This window comes from Serinus canaria, chromosome 12 (assembly GCF_022539315.1).
Source record: "Serinus canaria isolate serCan28SL12 chromosome 12, serCan2020, whole genome shotgun sequence".
Classification (NCBI taxonomy): Eukaryota; Metazoa; Chordata; class Aves; order Passeriformes; family Fringillidae; genus Serinus; species Serinus canaria.
In genome coordinates, this window is record NC_066326.1 from 12,287,163 (window position 1) to 12,308,138 (window position 20,976).

At 38.2% G+C, this 20,976-nt stretch overlaps 1 protein-coding gene across 3 annotated transcripts in view; it reads left to right on the forward strand.

Annotated features, from left to right (window-relative positions):
- The window catches only part of ARHGEF3 (Rho guanine nucleotide exchange factor 3), a 104,943-nt gene that overhangs the window by 43,919 nt on the left and 40,048 nt on the right, over window positions 1-20,976 (forward strand). For 2 of the 3 annotated variants that reach the window (XM_018915044.3, XM_050979286.1), the window contains exon 4: window positions 11,419-11,481. In XM_018915044.3, the coding sequence (XP_018770589.3) occupies window positions 11,419-11,481 (63 nt within the window). Of the gene's footprint in view, window positions 1-1,609; window positions 1,809-11,418; window positions 11,482-20,976 lie in introns of those variants that run through there. The other variant, XM_050979288.1, reaches the window with a different exon arrangement.

The following is a 20,976-nucleotide window of genomic DNA, read 5'->3' on the forward strand; positions in this document are numbered from 1 at the left end:
CTCAGACCTTAGAAAGCAGGTTTTGCCATCCCAGTAATTTGCATTGATTGATACAAGCAGGGGACCAGAAGGCTTTAATTGTTGTTTATTAGATTGAGAGAGAAAGCCTGACAAAGCTGAAATCTGTGGTATCTGCCTTTAGGCTTCTTAAATTGTGATGGCCATTGAGGCAGGTGGTTATAGGCAGCCTAAGGAGTAGTGCAAGTGCAAATAGAAAGAAGCAAGTTGAAGTCTTTATGTGTTGTGGTCTCCAGGAAGTGGAATACAGTAATCCAAATGTTACCAGGAAATCTGATTGAGAAATGCCTGCCTACCTGTCTTCCTCTTTGGTGCAATTAAAGAGCGACGGAAATCATAACACTTGAAAAAATTGCACTCCTGTATTTGATTCTGGGTCAGATGCTACCAAATTCTGATAGCAGAGGATTACAGCATGGCATAAAAGATTATTGAAGAAATAACTTGAAATGAATAGAAACTAAATAATATTTTTAAAATATTGTAGGCTTCTATACAGAATTTATATGTATTTCATTGGAAAAGTAAACTATATTCTGCTGGAAAGGTCTGAAAAGAAGGTAGCTAGGTTGGATTTTGTCTCACTTTTGAGAAGAGAAGACAGGCCAATAGCATTCACCAAGAGTGATGTGCTTCAGTAATTTTTTAAGTCTTGGCCTAAAATGTCTGCTTTCTGAAAGATCTTTCAGTTAGTATTTTCTGTCTGCAAAGGTGTCATGGCTCCTCTTCTCAAAGGAACTGGTTGCTCATTGGTATCAGTTTCACCTTTATCTTCTTCCTCCAAGCTCAGCAGAAATTTTTTATTCTGAAGAAAGATTGCACCAGCTCATTAAGAACTTGTTTTCTTTAAAGATGAAGTTTGAATTGCTGTTATCTTGCTACCCAAATTAATTTTTTTTTACATTCTTGCCCACTTGAAGAATGCAGAATTCTGCTGATAGCAAAGCCAGCTCTGTGTTTGTAGATCTGAGCAAGTCACAGAAGACTAAACAGGATAGGGGCAGATCAAGAGTGAGGTGTAACTCTTTCTTTCTAATTATATTGAATTTCTAGGGTTAAAATCAAGTCTGCACTTGTCCTTACACACAAAATTGGGGTGCTTTGTCATGCTTATCTTTGCTCCTTTATTCTAGGCTGATTCTAAATCAATTGGTTCTTAATTTTTACCATTACGCCTCTGTTAATTAAGAACTTCTCCTAAACACATCCCATAACTTCTCAAATGCTAAAAAAATTTTGTAAAATATTTAAAAGTTCTGCCCAGCATCCACCAGCTGTTTTGTGTGCTGAGACATCTGCATTTGGACATAAGTTGTCTGCCCTTGAGTTTAAAGCCTGTTGCTGTTGTGTAAGAATTGCGCAGGTAGAGATGGATTGTTTCAGTTACTGAGGCTCAAAGTTCCCAAACACCTACCTGTTATTTTAGAAACCTTTAGTGATATCTTTACCTTCACCATGCTGGTGCTGTTCACTTATTGGCTGTTTGTAAAACACTTTTATGTCTGTTTAAAATATTATTGTGAAGCAGCGTGTGAGAGAACGACGACAGAGATAGACACAGCAGTGCAGATCAACTTCTGACACTTGCAGTGCACGGCATGACAGGAAGCGAGAGCAAACTGTAAGGCTGCATGGGGAGGAGTTCCTGCCGAAAACTGAGGGACAGACATAGGGACTCCTTTTGTAGCAAAGGCTTTCCACTGTCACGCTGAACATTGAGAAACCTGCTAAAATCTGAGTACGATAGAAAATAACTCATGGTGTGGTGCTGCTTATTTGTGCATCATCAGGTAAGCGTGAATCGGGATCGTGGAACTTTTATTGTTTGTGTGCAAGTTGGAATTGCACAGATACTCTTTCCAAGCATGCCAGGATTTAAGATTGGGTATTGATTAAACCAAAACGTTGCTTGGCAAGAATGTTTCCTTGTGTAAGGAAAGAAATTTGCTAAAGGCTGAGGTAACATACTCTGCTATTCCCAGTGGGATGGAAGACGGTTTATTTTTCTCTCTGTATTCATAGTTTGTTGCTGCAGGGTGATGGGTTTAGGTCTTTGCTTCTGCTTATCTGTCATACCCATGTAAACATCTCTGCCTCAGTGTCCTAGCCTGAAAATGTGAATTTTAGCAGATGCTAGGGCTTAAAGAAGAATATTTGTAGCAAGATCTGTTATTGTCTCCATTGTCAAAGTGAAAGCTGTAACACACCCCACTTAAAATGTACTTACACTGCAGGATGATTGTGCTCTGTAGCATGTAAGTGTGGTATCACCTGGAAAATTGGGTGCTGTTATGGACACTGCAGTGTGGAGACATGGGGACAGTAAAGTAGCAAGGTTGATAATAACTGTAGAAAATATAACCTTTGAGGGAGGTTTGAAATATTCAGTGCATCTTGTGTATAGAAAAACAAGATGATACAAGATGTGAGTATAGGCTTTATCTGAGTGTGTGTAAACAACTGCAAAGTTGACACTAGTTCTCTGTACTTGCCAAGTGCAACATGGGAAGAAATGGGCTTTCTTCACAGCAAGTGAGATTCAGGTTAGATATTCTGGGGACAAATGCTTCCTGATTGTCATGTTCATCAAGGGTAAAACAAAATATAGAGTTAAAATCTGTAATTTCAAACTGCTGTATGAAAACTTTCCTGTCTTACATGTTGCAGTGGTTAGCATTTAGTACTTGTTTGTTCTTAATAATTTGTGTTGAGTTTTGATTTTGGACTGTTAATATGTGAATAAGAGTAGCCCATTAGGGACACCAGTGAACAGATGTGATCTCAGATTTGCAGCTCCAGCCCCAGTTAACAGCATCCTTTCTTTGAACACTTAAAAAAATCCTCTCATTTAGGAATCCAAGTTTCTTCAAAGTATTTGTGTATATGTTGACTAAAACTGTGCTTTGAAATACAAATTTCTCAAAAATATGTGATCAAGGCAGGGGGCTGTAGTGTAAATCAGGGATATTGAAACCTTATGGCTCTATAACACCTGATAGCAAGGTGTTGCCTGGTGGGGGTCATCTCTTCTCCCAAGTAACAAGTGACAAGATAAGGAAAGAGCCTCAAGTTGCACCTGGGAAGGTTTAGATTGGGCATTAAGGAAAATTTCTTCACTAAAAGCAATATCAAGCACCAGAATGGGCTGCCTAGATTGGTGGTGGAATCACCATCCCCAGAGGTGTTTAAAAGCCATGTAGTTGTGGCACTGAGGGACCTGAGTTAGTGGTGGTTTGGCAGTGCTGAGTTAAAGGTTGGATTTGGTGATCTTAAAGGGACTTTCCAACCTATGGGATTCTGTGACTTGATGTTCAAGAGCTTTTGTGCCCTGCAAGTGCACAAAACCTTTAAGGATAGAGTTAGAGCATTAAAACACCCCAGCTTTGATTATTCTTGCTTTTACAACCAATCCTATGCTAAACTCCCTCAGCACAAACATACAAGGCCAGGAGCTGCAAATTCATCACCTCAGCTTGCCGAAGACTAAGGAATCCAGGGACTGTTTGCATGCTGGCTGGTTATGTTACTTGGAGACATACAGAACTGGATCTGACAGATCCCAGCTGAAAAGTGTTTGAAAGAAGAACAGAAGCTGAATCTAAATAGTGTGTGGACTCTTTCACATTGCATCTTATTTTTTATTTATATACTTGGTGAGTTTAAAATCATTAGATATTGATTGTGTTAATTAGAAGCATAATTTATGTAGCAGTGTTCAGATTTTGGCTGACAAAGGATTCTCACGCAACAAAAACCTCCTGTGCAGAAGAAATAAATGTGACTTAGCTGAATTTGGTCTGGACTTCACTGTAAAGTTTGTAGAAGTGTCAGTGTATTTAACTGTTCTAGATTCCAGTTACTGGTCCTCTCCCCTGCCTTCCAAAAAGGGGAAGGAAGAAGGTTAAATAAAGACCAAGTAAATACCAGTCCTCAAACAAAGCTGTGCTAATCCTTGTCCTTACAGCATCCCGTACATGCACACCCATTTCCTGTTGTTGATGTTAAACACATTGAATATAATTTTCATTTCATTGTTCACTTCAGTGTTCCTTTTACATTACATTGACCGGAAAATCTCCGATCCATCACAACAAGCAGTGCAGAAGCAGAGCTGCTGGCTGTGGTGAGGGGAGGCTGCCAAGGAGCTGCCATTTTGGCCAGCAGAGATGTGATGACTCCTGGAAGTGCTTGAAAAGTGTGAAAGTCATCAGTGGCAGAGGTGACCTCACCTCCATTGCAGTTTTTGCTGTGCTGTAACAGAGCAGAGTCTGTTTTTTCATTTGTTTGTTTTCTTTGGAATATCAGGAACAAGCAAGTCCTGTTCCTAACACTGGTGTCCAGGGCTCCTGCCAGCTGAACGTGTGCAGGGTGAACATGTCCATGCTGTGTCCAGTCTCAGTGCAGACTGTGCAGTCAGGTCATCTCTGGCCATTTCTCCTTAAAAGCAATAACCTTAAGGATTTTGTGTCACTTTTGAGAAAATGAAACCTGGAATGTCTCTGGTATTCCAAACAGGAGAGGGCCCTGGAAATATACATGGAAACCAGTTTTATTATAACACTAAAGAATTTTTGATTGTGAGTCCCTTTTGCCAGTATAACATAAAGAAATGTGATACTGAAATGCAGGGTAGCACATTCTGGACTTCCAAAAAATTTTATGTTAGAATTCACTATTCTGAGATTATGATCTCCAAAAGCATATATGATGCATTATTCAGTTAAAAAAGGCATCATGCTGTGGGAAAACTTGTTTTTAGATGTTTTTGTCCCCTCATCCGTCAAACTCTTGTCAGTGGTACAGCCACAGAAGCAGGAGATGAACAGGGAGGCACACAGGTATTGGCATGAAGGTGAGTGACAGGCTGTGGTGAAGGCCAAGAGGGCTGACCTTAAAGGTGGAAGAAGATCCATCTCTTTCTGGAAGGGCTTAAACTCTAGAGAATGAATTGTCACTTTTTTGTGAAACTGTAATTGGTTATCTCAGACCCAAGCCCCATATCCAACAGGAAACGCAGATATTTCTTGTTGGGGATTGCACACCGAGCTGTTTGTGTGATTAACATGTCACATTCTCCTGCTCGACAGACCTTCTAGGACTGTGCATTCTATCAGCCAGGCTCAAGCATTTTTTTTGGTGTGTGTGTGTGTCTTCTCTACCTTTATTTCATTTTAGACGCTTTATTGCCAGTGCAGCAGGAGTGTGATATGATGGAAAGTGTCTAATCCCTTGTGAGGCTTACTCTTTTTTTCAGTATCATCCTGGCTTGAAGCTGGGTCGTGCAGCACCACTGCTGTCTCTTCTGAGCACTGCTTGGTGGGATTATATAGGTGGGATTATATAGGCCATCACCTGTAGCAGGAAATGTTAAATTAGTGATCATTCAACTGACCTTAACAGAAGGTTATTAATCTCTTGCTTAGTAATTAAGCTGGATCCAAGGCATATTTCATTAACTGAGTAATAACACCAGGAAAGAAAAATGCTGGCTTTTAGGCTGGTTTTCCTCTTGTAGTACGAATACTAAACTGAAATGTTTTAACTTTTCTGTTTGCTGGCTGTGTCATCTGTTAAACTTTTGGAAACATTTAAAATTAGCTAGGAGAATTGAAACATTGAAGCAGTCCAGTTTGCAGTTTTCTCTTTTCACCCTACCTCCCTTTTTGCATTCCTGTTAACATCTGTTTTGTGCTATTTGTGCATCATCACTGGACTCTGTCCTCACTGAGTCCTCCATGCTCTGTGGTGTAACTAACTGGGAGCTTGATACTTTTGAGATCATTTGAATGTGATTTGAAATGGAAGCAATGAAAACTTGAAACAGATCTTGTAGCACAGAAGCAACAGCAGATGGAATTTTTGGAGTCATTAAAAGAATAAATGTGGTCTGAGCAAGTGGTACTTTTCAGGGATTTTGGAAGAGAGATCCATGTGTTGCTTGGATGAATATGGATGCACTGACAAGCTACAAAGAAAAAAGAATGAGAATTGTAGTGTCTGAATATTCTTTTGAACTTACCAGCTTCTGTACACGTTAGAGATGTCAGAATTAGAAGGGTGCTTAGAAGTGTACATCTGTGTTTGAGTATACACATGTGGATGTTGCTGATAAAAAGTAATTACACATCAAGAGATTTTATAGGCTAAATGGATTTAAAAAAAAAGTTTTATAAAATTTGTGATTAAAATGTGACTAGAAATTCACATGAAAGTCTGGATTATTGTTGTGATTTGATGTCATTCTATAAAGAAATTATGTGCTCCTTCCTTATTCTGAGCTGCTTCAACACCATCTGTGATTCCTAGGACATTAAGCCATCAGCAGGGTGGGAAGGTTCCTTGTAGATGTAGAGGGGTTCTCAGCTGGCTCAGGAGAAACTGATTGCTTTCTAAAATTAAAAGAAAAACAATCATGTAATAATGCTGCTTTTCATGCAGACATAATCCACCCTTTGGAGTGTGGTTTAAACCTGGCCCATAATGTTTGACTTTTTATTAAGTCTTTGATCAGTTTTTTCTCATCCTTCCACAGTAATCCCTTTTGATTTTATCTTTGCTCTACCTGACCTCTTCAAATTGTTTGTCTTTGGGTAGTTTTGTCTTTTAATTTAGTGTGATACAGATATTGTCCCTGATAAAAGTGTGCCATAAGCTAGAGAGGAACATAAAGCCCAGAGTAGTGAATCTCTTCCTCCCTTCTTCTCAACAGTAAAAATGATACAAAACTTTGTTAGCTAAATGGTTTCCCTTTTCTGTATTATTACAAATGTATATATATGTATATACACTTGTTATATGTGTGTATGTATACATGAAATATGTATATATTTTTATGTGTGTGTGTTGGTGTGTATATATGCACTTCTAGTTATTTATACTTATTTAAATAATAAAATTCTGTTATTTAAAAAGTTATTTTCTTCCAGTTAGCAGTATTGAGGTATGTTCAGGTGTATGTTCTGGAAAGACTGTTTTAGAAAATATTTTCATATGAAAACAATCAAATACAGGCTAATTGAATGGCTGCTAATTTTTCTTTCTTTTGGACTTTTTGCTTTGGGGACGTGGGAGAAGTCTGTTTCATTAGAATGGATTTTGGTATGAAAAAAGGCTTAAAGTTTTTAGTGTTTGGTTTTGAAATGAGTCTGTTTCTGACTAAGAAGATCTAAGGGTATGATGTGCCTATGCAAATACATGATCTTCAACTGTTACTTATTTTGATACCAGTCTGTTTGCAGTCCTATTTCTAAGCATTTAGAATGGAGAGATGATTTAACAGAAGTCAGCAGCTCTTCTGAAAAGCATTTCCTTTCCCATCACAGGATGGGTTTTGTCAAGCTATTTTTGTGCATCTCTACATTTCATCTCCCAGGTGGTAAAGTATAAATCTGTGGTATTGATAATTAAAACCTGTGATGGAGACTATGTTAATCCAGCCTTCCTTATAAGAATAAGGAATAATGTCTTACTACTCTAATTTCTTTAATAAAATCAATACTTTAACATACAATTGTATATCTTACCTTCTCATCTCCTGTGAGATAATTATGGAAAGCAGCTCTTTCCTGCTGTGTAAAGGCCAGGAAGTTGTGTCTCTAACTGTGAATGTAGGCACAGCCTTTTGGGCAACAGTATCACAAACATTAGGATTCAAAATTATGATAGAAAAAGCTTTTTCAGCCCAGAGGTGCGAGTTCAGATGCAGGTAGTCCTCCTGTGTGGTCAGTCAGAAAACACAGACACATTTCTCATCAGAACATGTACTTGCTACTATTTTCATGTTGGTGTGTACCCATTTCTTAAGTCTAAATACTGTGCAAAAAAAAGTTATCCAAGTGTTCCAAGCTTTCCTGTTTTCCCAGCAAGGCAAACAGCATCATAATACTTTTCAGTTTAGTCTGGTTCATGTACACAGAAATTCTGATCAGGAGATGCTTTGTGGTCAGATGGCATTTGCCCATAGCCCAGTGTGGCGTTACCAGGGTGTCCTGTGGTCAGAGTGTCACACACTGCTGCAGGGGGACACTCACATGTCAGAGTGTGCTGGGCATGGTGGGGGAGCAGGGCTGGAGTGAGGACTGAGCCTGCCTTGCTGGACACTGCTGTGCTTCCTCACCCTGCCCTGGGCTCTGCCAGAGCCTGCTGCACCGGGCTGAGCTTCTGGGCTGCTTTGAGGAGAGGTTTGTGTTGCTTCATGTGCTGTGTGAGTTAAAACAGCAAATGGACAGCAAGAATCAAGGGGTGATTTTGTGGGAGAGGCAGATTCAGGGGTCAGTTGCGTTGTGCTATGACAGCTGAGACAGGACTTGTAACCCCTTTGGGGAAAAGATCTTCGCAAAGAGCAGGGATTAATTTAATGAGCACCTTATGCTCCCTGCACAATATCCACTGCAATCTTTGCTTCTAATCCACTTATTATGGGCAAAGAAATTTATTATGGTCTGGTAGCTCAATTATTGGATTTTTTTTTGCCATGGAATTCTGCCTCCCACTTATACAATGATAATAGCCCTTGAAACTCTCAGAAATATTGAATCATTAATCTTGCCTGCAGTGGTTAATATTTAACAATTTCTATTTGAAATGACTGGTGTTGCATGAGCACTGAGGCTCACAGAGAACATAACGAGTATAATATTTGCAAGCTTCCAGATAACATTTCATATTTAGTAGCTTTTATATTAAGTGTGTGGTATTTTTCAGTAAGTAGGAGATCTAAAATAAAGTGAGAAATGATCCTTTGATTAGCACAGTGAAGTATGGGGTAGAGCAAGAGATCTGTTTCGTGGAGGTTGTCCCATACTTACTCAATGTGTAATTGCTTTTCCTACACTTTACTTTTATCTTTTCATTGGTTTTGGTCTGTATATCACAGTTGATACTGATTTGTTCCTCAGGAGTATATTAATGTTTAGTTATATAACCAAAAAGGTTGTCTCCAAATAAGATACAAGTACTTTAATTCTAGCTGACTCCATTTTGTGCTGTGCTTTGCCTGAATAGCCTTGCCATGGATGCTTGTCCTCATGGCCACTGCTTTGGCCATGATACCTCTGTGTTTTGGACCCAGAGCAGTTTAGAGCCCACACATAGTTGTTGTGTAACCTTCCCTCTGCAGTAAAACCATCTCCTGCCTCATTCAAGTTCACTTTTATCCTGTAGCCTTGCCCATTACTTCATATTATGTAATTTATAGTCTCAATCCACTTTCCTCGGAGTTGGCCAGTGTTGGAAGTGCCACCTTCTGTGTTATTCTGTAACCATATGACTGCACTAAGAGTCTTATAGTTGGTTGTTTCACAGAGGAGCTGCCCATTTGTTTTGTGTGTGGTCATTTGTCACACTCCATTAGCAGTGAAATAAAGTCTAAGATGTCAGACTTAAAGCAACACCATCCCCAGCTGTGGATGCAGTTGCATCCTGTCCATCCATGCACTGGAAGCATCACTTCGTGTAGACTCAGGTACATCAGGTCCATGTACAGTTTTAATTTATCCTTCTCTTGTAGAAAGCTGTATTCCAAATCCAAATGTCTTTCATTTTTGCTTAAACTCTGTCCACTGTTTGGAGGGCTGGTACTTTTCAGTTTTATAATTTCTTTTTGTGAAGTAAAGACTCAGTGTAGACTTAAGTAGAATCAGTATCTGATTTTTGAGTACAAATGAATGATGCATGCATTTGGATCTCCAGAATTCTAATTAGGTTTGGAGAACAGTCTGCAACATGTTCTAGTCTGCAACTAGAATCTTAGGAGATGTTACTGTTTGGGCAAAGTGCTGACCTGATAGATCTCATCCCTGGTTTGTGTTTCTCTCAATGAATTCACATTTGCTAACCCTAGAATAGTAATTCAGATTAGTTTATCCTGTGGGGAAAAAACCAAACCTTACAAAAGACTGATACAGGATAAGTAAACACAGTCACTATTATTTCATATATTTCCATTCATAGCTCAGTGTGGTCTGGTCCAGAAATTTGTGTTCTAGTCAGTCATTTAACTTGTTGCTAATAATCCATACTGTAGTAGTAAAAGGGATTTGATTGTGCTTAGTCTGAAGGTGAAGAATTACTTTCATAAAACACTTCTCACTGTGTAATGTGGTGACAGAACTCATGGTTCAATTTCTGGATAATAATGATGTTAAAACACAGCTGTTGCGGACTTTGAAATTATTGTCTAAAAAAAAAGTATCAGAAGTTATTTTCTGGGAAAAGAAAAAGAGAGTGAAAAATCTGCTGAAAACCAGTGAATAAACATAAAAGATTCCAACACTAAGGGTTTAGTTTTAAAAGAGTAAGAAATCAAAACTTCTGGATTTTGTGATAAATATTCCTTATATTTTCTCATTAAAGAAACAGTTCTCAGAAACCATATGCTTGGCCTTGTAGAGTTGAAGTTGTTTCACTGACTTCACAAGAGCTGGGGGCATGGACACTGGGGATGGGGGGGGGATACAATTTTTCTTTTTTTTTTTTTTAATAAGAAATACCTTCATTACATGCAGCTTCTACCTTTTAGCAGAGCTTTGGACATCCCACAAGCTGTGAACTCTGTATGGCATTTGTCTGGGGTTTTTGGTCTCTAAATTGCTCATCTTTCACTTCTGTAGACTGGAAACTAAATCCCAGCTATAATTACGTGTTATTGCTTATCTGTGGTTGACGTTGGAAGACAGCACAGCTGGATAAATAAGAGCCATGTATTCTGTGACTTCTCTTGTTTCTTGAATCTTCCTGGTGTGGTAGAGAACGCAGAGCTCTGCTAAATGACATTTCACACTTATTTGAAGTGCACGAAGATTAATCTTGTGGTGAACCTGTGAAATGACAGAAGGGAGGGCTTGCCATTTGCAAACCCAAAACCTGAATATGGAGCAGAATGTAATCGCTGACATGGAGAGTGAAACCCTAACATGCACTCATGTGATTCCTGCAGTACATTTCACCTTTTATATTGACTGTCTGTGGATAGGGCTTGATTGCTGAGAGTAGCCCTTGAAAAATCTGAAGTATAGGATTTCAGCACAAAATATGAGTTTCTCTTCTTGACAGTCTTCTATAGTTACAAAAGTTCATATCAAGTGCCAAAATACAGTTTCCAGCATGGAGTAATTACTTATGCTTTTAGTTGGAACGAAGTTTCTTAATTGAAGTGAACCTATCTGAGCAGAAAAGAAGCAGCATTTAATTCACTATGTGCTAATAGGTAACCTTTCAACTCATGAAAAGAGAGTTTATATTCACATACATGGTGATTATAATAATAATGAGAGTCAGGTAAATATATATACACATATATTTATGTGTATGACATCATGATGTATACTTGCCTTGGGATCAAGCCAAAGGCAGTTGGTACTGTTCATCAAGACTGAGCTTTCTTTTCATTTTGCTTTATAGAAAAAACGGAAACAGAGTACTCAAGATGAAGATACAATCAGTATCTGCAGCCTGGATACAAGTGTGAGTAATTGAATTTTCTTGTTTGCCCTCCTTCTCTACCCCCTGAAACTAAAATATGGCTGTTAGGAGTATTCTGAAATAAGCCTGTTCCATCTTCTCAGCTGTGTTGTTTTCATACATAACATGAATAACTTGTTCTGCTTGTTATGAAAAAAGTTGGTTATATTACTTCTCTCATTTTCTGTATTAAGCCTTTAAAAGAAGAATGATGTCATAATAACAGTTTATTATAAACCATTGAATCTCTTATTAGTAAATAATTAACATGATAAAAGGACTTTGTGAATGCAGGATTTAAATATAGACTTCTAATAGTGTTGAATGGGTGTTGAGAAATTCCATTTCAGTTGTCAGTGGTGGTTAGTGCAAGCTGTAAGAACCAAACTCTTTCTGTTGATTATGGTGGGTATTGAATCAAAGTATTAATGAGGGTAATTATGCAGTAAACAGCAACGTGTGTTGTTTTTCCTGTAAACTTGTGACATAAAGGTACAATTGAAGTTATAGTTTCAAATTCATGGAACTAAAATAGGGGTAGGAAAATTTGCCATTCCTTCTGTTCAGTGTTTTCCTCAATATTTGCTGTTTACAGTCAGCTCTTGAAACAGTTTTCTTTTCTGTAGACCTCTCACATAGTACAGACAGAAAAAGTAATAGAGAAAATAGAGAACAAACTCTGCTTGTTTTAACAGTTTTATTTGTTAGCAAGTGTCAAACCTAGTGCTGTGATTTCTCTAATGATCAGATGTTAGTTTTGGTTTGAAGTATACCTGTTCTTTGAAGCATTAATTACATTTGAGGGCTCACCTGCCTGGATGGCTGCAGATAAACACAAGCTCTTGCAGGCACTTCAAGTGAGCTGGGTAGAATCCAGCACTGTTCTGGAAATCATAAACCCACAGTAGCCTGACCTTGTCTGTGAGCTAATACTTTAATGTTAGTTCATCCCATCAGACCTAACATCGGGCCCAACTTCAAAGGAATTGTTATTCCTTTAAAGGAGTTTGAAAGGAGTTGTTGTTCTTCAGGGAAAATTCAAAATTTTTTACTATTTATTATTATTTTAGACAAATTGATCATTTTTAGGTGCTTAACTCTGATATGGGGTGGAAAATGCTGTGTTTGACTAATTTTATGTTTCTGGAACAAGTGTGTATTTTATTCTTGGGTGATTGAAGACAATTAGGTAGAATTTCCATGTGTAGAATCTGCTACACTGCTGTAGAAAATACTTGGATGAATATAGCTTCTCCTTTGGCTAATAGCTAAAGATTTAAATACTGCTTGAAGGGGACAATTTCTGCTAATAGAATTCTTGGGGGAGGATGATCTAATATGATCTTAGCTCTGAGTTTCCTCTGTGGAAATACAGAGCACTGAGCAGAGAGAGGTTTGTAGTTTTCTGATGAGCAATAGATACAGCAATAATAACAGCAATGTCCTTCATTTGCAGTTATTAAATACCATTTAAAACTTATAAAATATTATTTTCTTGGTATTGCTTTTCTGTGTAACCATTATTATTGCCAAAACAAACATGAATCTGAGAAGAAATAAAGTAAATCACTAAACATTGATCTGTAAGACAATGACTAATAAAACCATTGAATTTGGATTTTCATTAAAAGATTTGTAAATCCCTACTTTAGAGGGATCTTGTCAATAAAATGTGTGAAGGTCTGTTAAGAAAACTCTTCTCACTGTCACCAAGGCAGTATTTCACTGTTTCAGTGTAAATGCATGCTGGAGTCTGTGTTAGAAAATAGGGGTGAGAAATGAATGGGTGAAGAAGTTTGAATCTTTCCTTACAGTGCTTCAGAATCACTCAGGTCAACAGGGTGGGGAACATCCCATGAGGATATAAAGGGGTATGCATTGCATCTTGAAGAGTGATCAGTTTATTTAAATGTACAATTTATGTAAACATTAGTTGATTTATCTTTTTCTGCTTGAGATAATTTCAAGCTTGTCACCCCTTTTTTCTGTTACCAGGAAGTGCTGATTGATTTATGCTGTACAGACTAAATTGTCTCTTGTGTCTCTGAAGCTTACTTTGCCCTGAACTCTTGCACATTGCAGTGTTGCAGGTTCCTGTTCAGCATGTGGTTCTGTGCCCTCCCCACTGACAGGACTTGCTGTTAGGGCTAGTTTGCCTCTGGCTGTGACAGGAGACTTAAACGGTGAAGATGACTGACTTGGAGAGGGTAGGTGCCTTTGGTTAAGAAATGAGCCTGGCATGTGAATTTAGAACAACACCCTCAGGTTTTTTCAGGTGATGGTTCAAGTATGCCCATCACAACCACGTGCTGTTGACATTAAAACAAGTTGGGCAGGAAGAGTTCACATTTTCTCATTACTTATGTTCCTGCCCATTAAATTATCATCCCCCCAGGTAAAGAAGGACTATCACCTTTGTGAGCCTCCTAGACATGGCAAATAAACTTTGATTTTTCCTTTCACATCATACTTTTCTTATGAATAATGATAAAGACAGTGCTGAGAATGCAACTAGACTGAATACTAAGTGTCTTTTGGTTTTGGAAAATATTGGAGGGTCTTCTGATTACACCGTGGAATGTTGTGGCACAAAAGGGATGGCTGAAATCTGGCAGTCCATGGCTGAATACTTACCTGTAGAAGCATTTTGTTCTCTGTTCTCAATATAAATGCTATTTTTATATTGAGTAGAGATATGTCTTTTTGTGTTTTGGTTTTTTATTTTAGAGAGCCATAGCTTACATTATAGGTAATTCAAGAATTCTGTTACAAGGCAGAGAGTTGGCTGTCTTTTGTTCTCATGGTTGTGATGGCAAATTTCAAAAAGAAGGAAAATGTCAAAACCAATCAGTTCACACCTCACAGAAACCAGCTGTGGTGGTGTTATGCAAGGTCACTTTTCCTTTCTCTGTTGCCTCGCATACAGAGTAACTAATTCCCAAAAATGGAGAGGGGGCTGAAAAAAGGGGTGAGAAGAAGTGTCTTGAATAATTAAAAGTTTGGAACAGTTTCTGTTTAGCAAACAGTCAAATATACTGGAACTTATATAAACTGAAATAAAATATCCTGGGAACAATTTGGCACGTGATTAGTTCCATGAGGAGTGGTCCATGCAAGGTTATTTCTTCTCTTGGGACTAAGGGCACAAAATAAAGCTGTTTGCAGGTTCCTGCCAAAGCAAAAGCGATGCCATTTCACCTACCACACAGGGCACAATTCTGGCACAGGGTGTTGTGGATACCAGAGGTTTTGCAGGAGTTCAGAAAACAAATAGGGAAGAAAAAACTGCCAAGAGCTATTAGACTGATGGCTTCCATCCCTCTGAGGAAGCCCTTGAAGCTGCATATTTCTGAGTCTGGGAGAGCAAACTATGTGTCTGTCCCCAGGTGTTTACTCTGCTTTCACATGGACAGCTTTTTTTCACTGTTGCTGGCCTGAGATCCATCCTTAGCCTGTCATGGCTGTTCTCAGGAGACTTTGCTTAGCCCAATGCAATACCTTCTTTTCTTCCAAGGAATGACAGTTTTGAAATTACTTAATGAGGGCTCTATGCTTAATTGGAATCTTTGGATTATAGCATGAGGTAAATAATTAAATGTTTGGGTTCCTTTGTCTAGCAACTCTCTTATGCCCTGAAAAGATGTGCCAAATTTTGTATATGTATATCTTCAGTGAATGCATTTATTTTCCAGGCCTAAGAATATGAAAATTTGAATGCATGTGTTCCCTATTACATATTCAGATTTTCAGTGGGATAATGATAGATCATTAATTTTTTACAAATAATAAATCTCTCAAGCTGTGTAAAAAATTGGTAATTTTTTATTAAATATAGTATGTATATAACAAATCAGTATTTGAGGCTCTCCTGTCAGCACACTGTCTGGTTTGCATGAGATGAATAACTCCTGGTCTGGTCAGGTCTCCAGCCCCCTGAGCTGCTGATGTGAAAAGGTGGTGGTGCATTCACTTTGTGCTGGCTTCACAGGCATCACCTCAGGGATGGACCTCGTTTTTGTGCATGGCAGTGGAAAGATCTGGCCATCTTTGCTGTCTAACATTCCAGTTTGTAAAAATGTATCTGATGGCCACCTTTGTCCAGGGTGGGGGTGGCAAAGAAAGAGGTTAGTAACTATTTAATGACTGGATTACTTCATAGCTTGGAAAGCAACATCCATATGGGTCTCCTGCCAATTACATCATCATGTGTCTACAGTCCTTTTACAAAAATAGATCTAATTTTTTTTTCTATTACTGACCATTGCCAGATATACCTGTCTTTTCCAAGGGAATAAGTCATAATGACAGAATTTCCTTTCACAGGAAACACTGGGGCTTTGCTGACTCAGGACAAGGACTGGTAACCTAAGCATGTTAAATGATCTTTGTATTTGGTTAGTGATCTGGACTGGCATTGATGCTTCAGGAGCTGATAAACTGACTTATTAAACTGACTGCTTGGACTTGGCCCATTTTATTGCCAGCTTAAATAAGTGGATTTGCAAATCTCCTCAATATCAAATAGTTCGTGATAACTTGTGACAGATGTGGCCAGCAGACTGTGAGGACTGAGTGCATGAATGTGCAAGGCCACAGTGGTCAGGAATTTATTTCAAGGGAGATGTGCCTAATATCTGACATGGCCTTGTTCATGCTGGCCTCCACTGGGAGGCTTAACTCAGTCAATGGACTTCAGTCTGTCCAGTTAACTCAGCCAGTGGTGTTTGATGCCTGTGCTCTTAGAATGGTGATAGCTTCTTGATCTGTGCATGTGCAATGATTTACAGACATTATGTAATTAACCTGGCTTACATAAACTTCAGATTTTATTGCTATCCCTTGAAAGGCTGGGGAATTGGGGCATGTAAACTGAAACAGCTTTAATGATCATAGAGGGCAAAGTGTTTTTTCTATTTAAAACACTTCAATGAGCCCTGCTCTATATTCCTCCTGTTGCAGACATTCTCTCCTTAGTTAAATTCTGAGCAGCTTCTGGATTATTTCTGTCTGCTTTTGCTCCTCGTTGCTGTTGTGACTTTTCTTCTTTCCTTATAACCCAGCTTTGAAATGTGGTTCTTCATTCAGTGCAACCTTCTCCTGAGCCTGGTGCAGCACTGGAGGGCTGTGCTCCTTACTCAGGCACAGGCAGCTGGTTCTTTCTTGTATTCCATAGCTATTAAACAGAGTTAATACATCACACTGAGCAAAGTGGTGGTGAACACTGTTACCTGGAGATTATTGCACAGAGCACTCAGCAAGGTACTTAACAGCACGGCATTTTTCATGGCTGTTCTAAGGCGGTAACTGCATAGCTGAAATCTTGTTATGGTGATGATACTGTATGCCTCATGTCTGAGCTCTGTAAAATCATAAATAACTCAGGAGATTTCCAGAACAAAAAGCTGGTAAAACCTAGTACAAAACTTGGGCTTTTCAGAATGAAATGGTACTTGAGCAAAATTCCATCCAGAAAAAGAATCAGGACAATGGTCTGCAGTTCTCCTCTGCAATTAGTTGTATGCAGATTTGTTGTAAACTCATGGAAGTTGCTGTTGTTATTTTGAGAAGGAACATACAACAAATACATGATGAACTAGACGTGTAAAGCACTTTCATAAAGAAGGTAAAATTTCAGAAGAGCTATTTATTTTTCTTCTATAGAACAGTTATCATTACTGAAAATTAAGCTCTGCCAAATAGTCACTTACTCTTGAGTGAACTGGAAATGTCTTATTGCTCGTCTGCCTACTTGGAAGTTAATAAAATATGTCCCAGTATAAGATACAAACAAAAAGGTACCCAGACTTAAGCTACATTTGCATACACTAGACTACAGTTCATTAATTTTGATTGCTTTTAGTGCAAAGTGATCATTTATTGTGTATTTAATAGTCAATATAGCTGAAACATTATTTGACCTAATTAAACTTAATTATAAATTCAATTATATTTGACTGCAAATGTATGGCAAGCTAGCTTTATAAGCTTAGAGAGGATTACTTCCACATCAGCTTATCAGAGTCAAGATAATTAAAATATATATTGTATCTGGGTCTTTTATTTCTCTAAACTGTGGTCTGTTGCATGTTCATAGTATGAAAGGCTTTCAGCTTGCCCAGTAAGATGTATACAATATGTTTGAATTATTCATAGCCTTTGAATATTGCAATGCAGCAGGGTGGTCAGTGCTCATCTGGATTCAGACTTCATTATACAGTGACTATTCTTAATCCATTATTAATCCCTCATATGATTGTCATAGGCTACACCCTCTGCTGCTGGCATTATTTGGAGTAATGTTCTGTATCTTAAGGCTTTGTTTTGTTAATTCTCTTGCTATTTCTCATTAGATAAGGCCTACAATGCTCTATTGGAAAATTGTGTAAATTGCTGGTCAGGCTGCATTTTTCCCTCTCTGCATTCTAGGATGATCTCAGAGTTCCTATCTAGTTATACAGTTACTCTTTATTTATGTGAACAACTTGTCAGAATTTGGCTAATAGTTCCATTAAATCTCAAGGATTGTTTTGGTGGAGACAGCAAATGTGTGATGAACATCTTCAGTGCCAATCTGCCTGTACAAATATGCCAAACCTTTGGAAACACACACCAAATTTTCTTGAAACATACTTGGGAATTGAGTAAGAAAATGTATCTCTTGTACCTATTCACATGGTTTCTAGAAATTAAAGCTGGTCTATAGATACCTTAAATGAAGTATTAAACCCATTTTTTAATGTTTAGCTCAAACTATAACACTATCTTATTGTGACTTGCTGGCATCTATTTGTCTGCTCCTATTTAAATTCATGTGCAGGGCATTGTTTGATACAACATTATCAATTTGTTGTATATACAGTTTCCTTTCCTTTGAGATTCTTTATTTATACAGTTCTTGGCATTCTGCAGTCTCTGAGGGGGAAGTAAAGCCATACAATGGTTTTGTTGGGGGACTTGTTGAGGAAGTTTTGTTGGGGAACTTGTTGGTTCCTAGAAAAGAGTTTTTCTTCAATTTTTTTTTCCTGATGAGGCATGCTCAGTGTTACTGTTCTGAAACTGAAGTGTGTATCACTGTGGAGCAAGATGTGATAAAACCCCAAACCTGAAGGTGTTCAGACACTGCAAAGCTATCCCTTATACTTTTGCCATGGGGTTTTGTTGTTGATCAAATCTTAGATTCTGATCAAGTCTTGGGAACTGTGGAAGGCTTCTGATAAAAGTCTGGAAACAGGTTATACCAATTCTTAGGTGAGGTGCCAATTTTTTCTTCCCTTGGCTGTACTGACAAAAGAGAAGAAAAGGAGTGAAGGTTTTGCCTCCAATCAGAAAGGTTTCATCAAAAACATCCACTCAGTCTGTGGACTTAGCTCTCAATAGCAGCAAATGACCTCAGTGAGAAATGTATGAGATGGAAGATAAAGTTATCTTCAGAAATATAAAGATTTTGTAATTCTTATGATATTTGCATGTACCACAGTTTATCTTTCTGATTCAGTCAAAAGTGGTGTACATAAATCTGTGTACTATTTCAAAGAATTGGTTTGTATAGTAATAACAGTGTAATTTATGATATTCTGCATAACAGAAAATGGCAACTGAAGTTTGAATTCAGTTTAAATTACTTTTGGGTTACAGAAACAGGCTTGACATTTGCTTATTTTCCACATGGCAAATCGGGAGCATTTGTGAACTGAAATTAACCAGATGTTATTGGCAGCTATGAAGTTGGATATCTATTAAGCAATGTGTGTGGTGGTTGGTTTGATGAAGGCTTGCAGAGGAGGTTTTTATAATGAAATTGAATCAAGTAATGAGCTACTGTAATTTGGTTTATTTAGAGGTCAAAATAAACCCCAATATTAGTTCTGTAGAGATAAATAACGTATAATGCCATACATTTTCTAAAATTAAGTTTTATACATCATTATTGGTAACTGTCTTTTATATTGAATTTATAATATGAACTGTGCAGACATAATTTGTAAAAAAAAATGAAGGCTCCATGTAAGCAATGTGCTGTGTGTGGCCTGGAGCCAAAGAGTTGAGGTTTTTCAAGTTATGTTAAACTTTTGACTGAAGCAGTCTACCTATATTTATTCTGTGGAAGAAGGAAAGGATGGCCCATCCATCCTCAAATAATATCCACTGGGAGTGCTTGACATAGTCCAGTGCTTACTGAAGTCTGGAGTGGAAGCCAAGTCAGGATTCCTTGAATTAGCATGGCTGTATAGTTCAAGTCCATACATTTTTGCAATACCAGCTACATTTTGGCTGTGCCTCTAGAAGTGACCAACCATAGCAGGAAATGAAGTTGGTGCATAAATACATCAATACACCAGGATGCCTCTTTACATCAGAGCATTAGCACAGGCCTTGTCAGGGCATTGGCCCATCCATCTCCTGGTGGTTGAATTAGATGATAATGAAATTATTCATTACAGATAGTTCTGCATGGTCTTTTTTAGAAGCTTCTACTACTCCTGCAGGCAATCCAGCTCAGAACTTCTCTGTCTATTGTTAACAAGGTTTCCTAGTCACAAACCAGTTCAAGGTGCTATCTTACACCACATGTGAGCATTCAGATCAGTATAAAAACCCCTGAACAGGTATGGGCAGGGGATCCTTTTTACTGTAGCCAGGACCTACAGATAACCAGTTCTTTCAGATGATGCCTTTTCCTTAGGTCGGTCAGAGGAGGTATTTTTGTTTCAGCTAATGTGAAGCTAAAGTAATTTTATCAATATGTTGAGGTGATTTTCATTAAATAATAGATAACATCTGCTTCCATCTTCTGAAGAAACCTCTTCTATTAGGCTTTGTGTTTTTTAAAACAAGCTGCATCTTAGCAGGAAAGTCATTATCAAATAACTTCTTCAACAAGAGCTTAGCAACAAGGAAAACAAAGACGAGCTTACTGTTAAAAATTTTCTAGTAGGTATTTCCTAATTTTAGCTGGTGAAAGTAGTTTTTAAAAAAGAGAGATAAGAAGTTTCACTCAGATATTTGTGGTTACATGGTCTATTTGGCTTGTTTTTATTCCCTCACGAGCATGAAGTTTCCTGTGTACCCTTCAGTGGATCATTGGACTTCTCTCTTGATCAGGTCCTTATCTGAAAAATGCAACAAATCTGTTTGTTTTCCTGACCTGCTTTGAGACCAAAGCCCAGACATTCCTGGGGGAGTGTTCTGTACTGCCAGTGCTGTGACTGCAGTGGGAAGGGCACATCCCAGTGCAGGCTGTCAGCCAAGGCCATTCCAGTGCTGGGCAGTGCAGGGAGACATAAGCAGGTGAATCTTACAACAGAGAAGTGTAACGTGATTTGTCATAAAAGTTTCATACTTTTCTCTGGGGTAATCTTAGAATGCTGTGGTAATGCCACAATAATCCTAGAAAATGATCTCTGCATAGCAGTGATTTTTCAATTTATTTGGTAGCCTTTAGGTCCTCTTATCTCTTAGGGAAAATTTTTTATTGTTTTTTCTGTCATTCCTGTTATC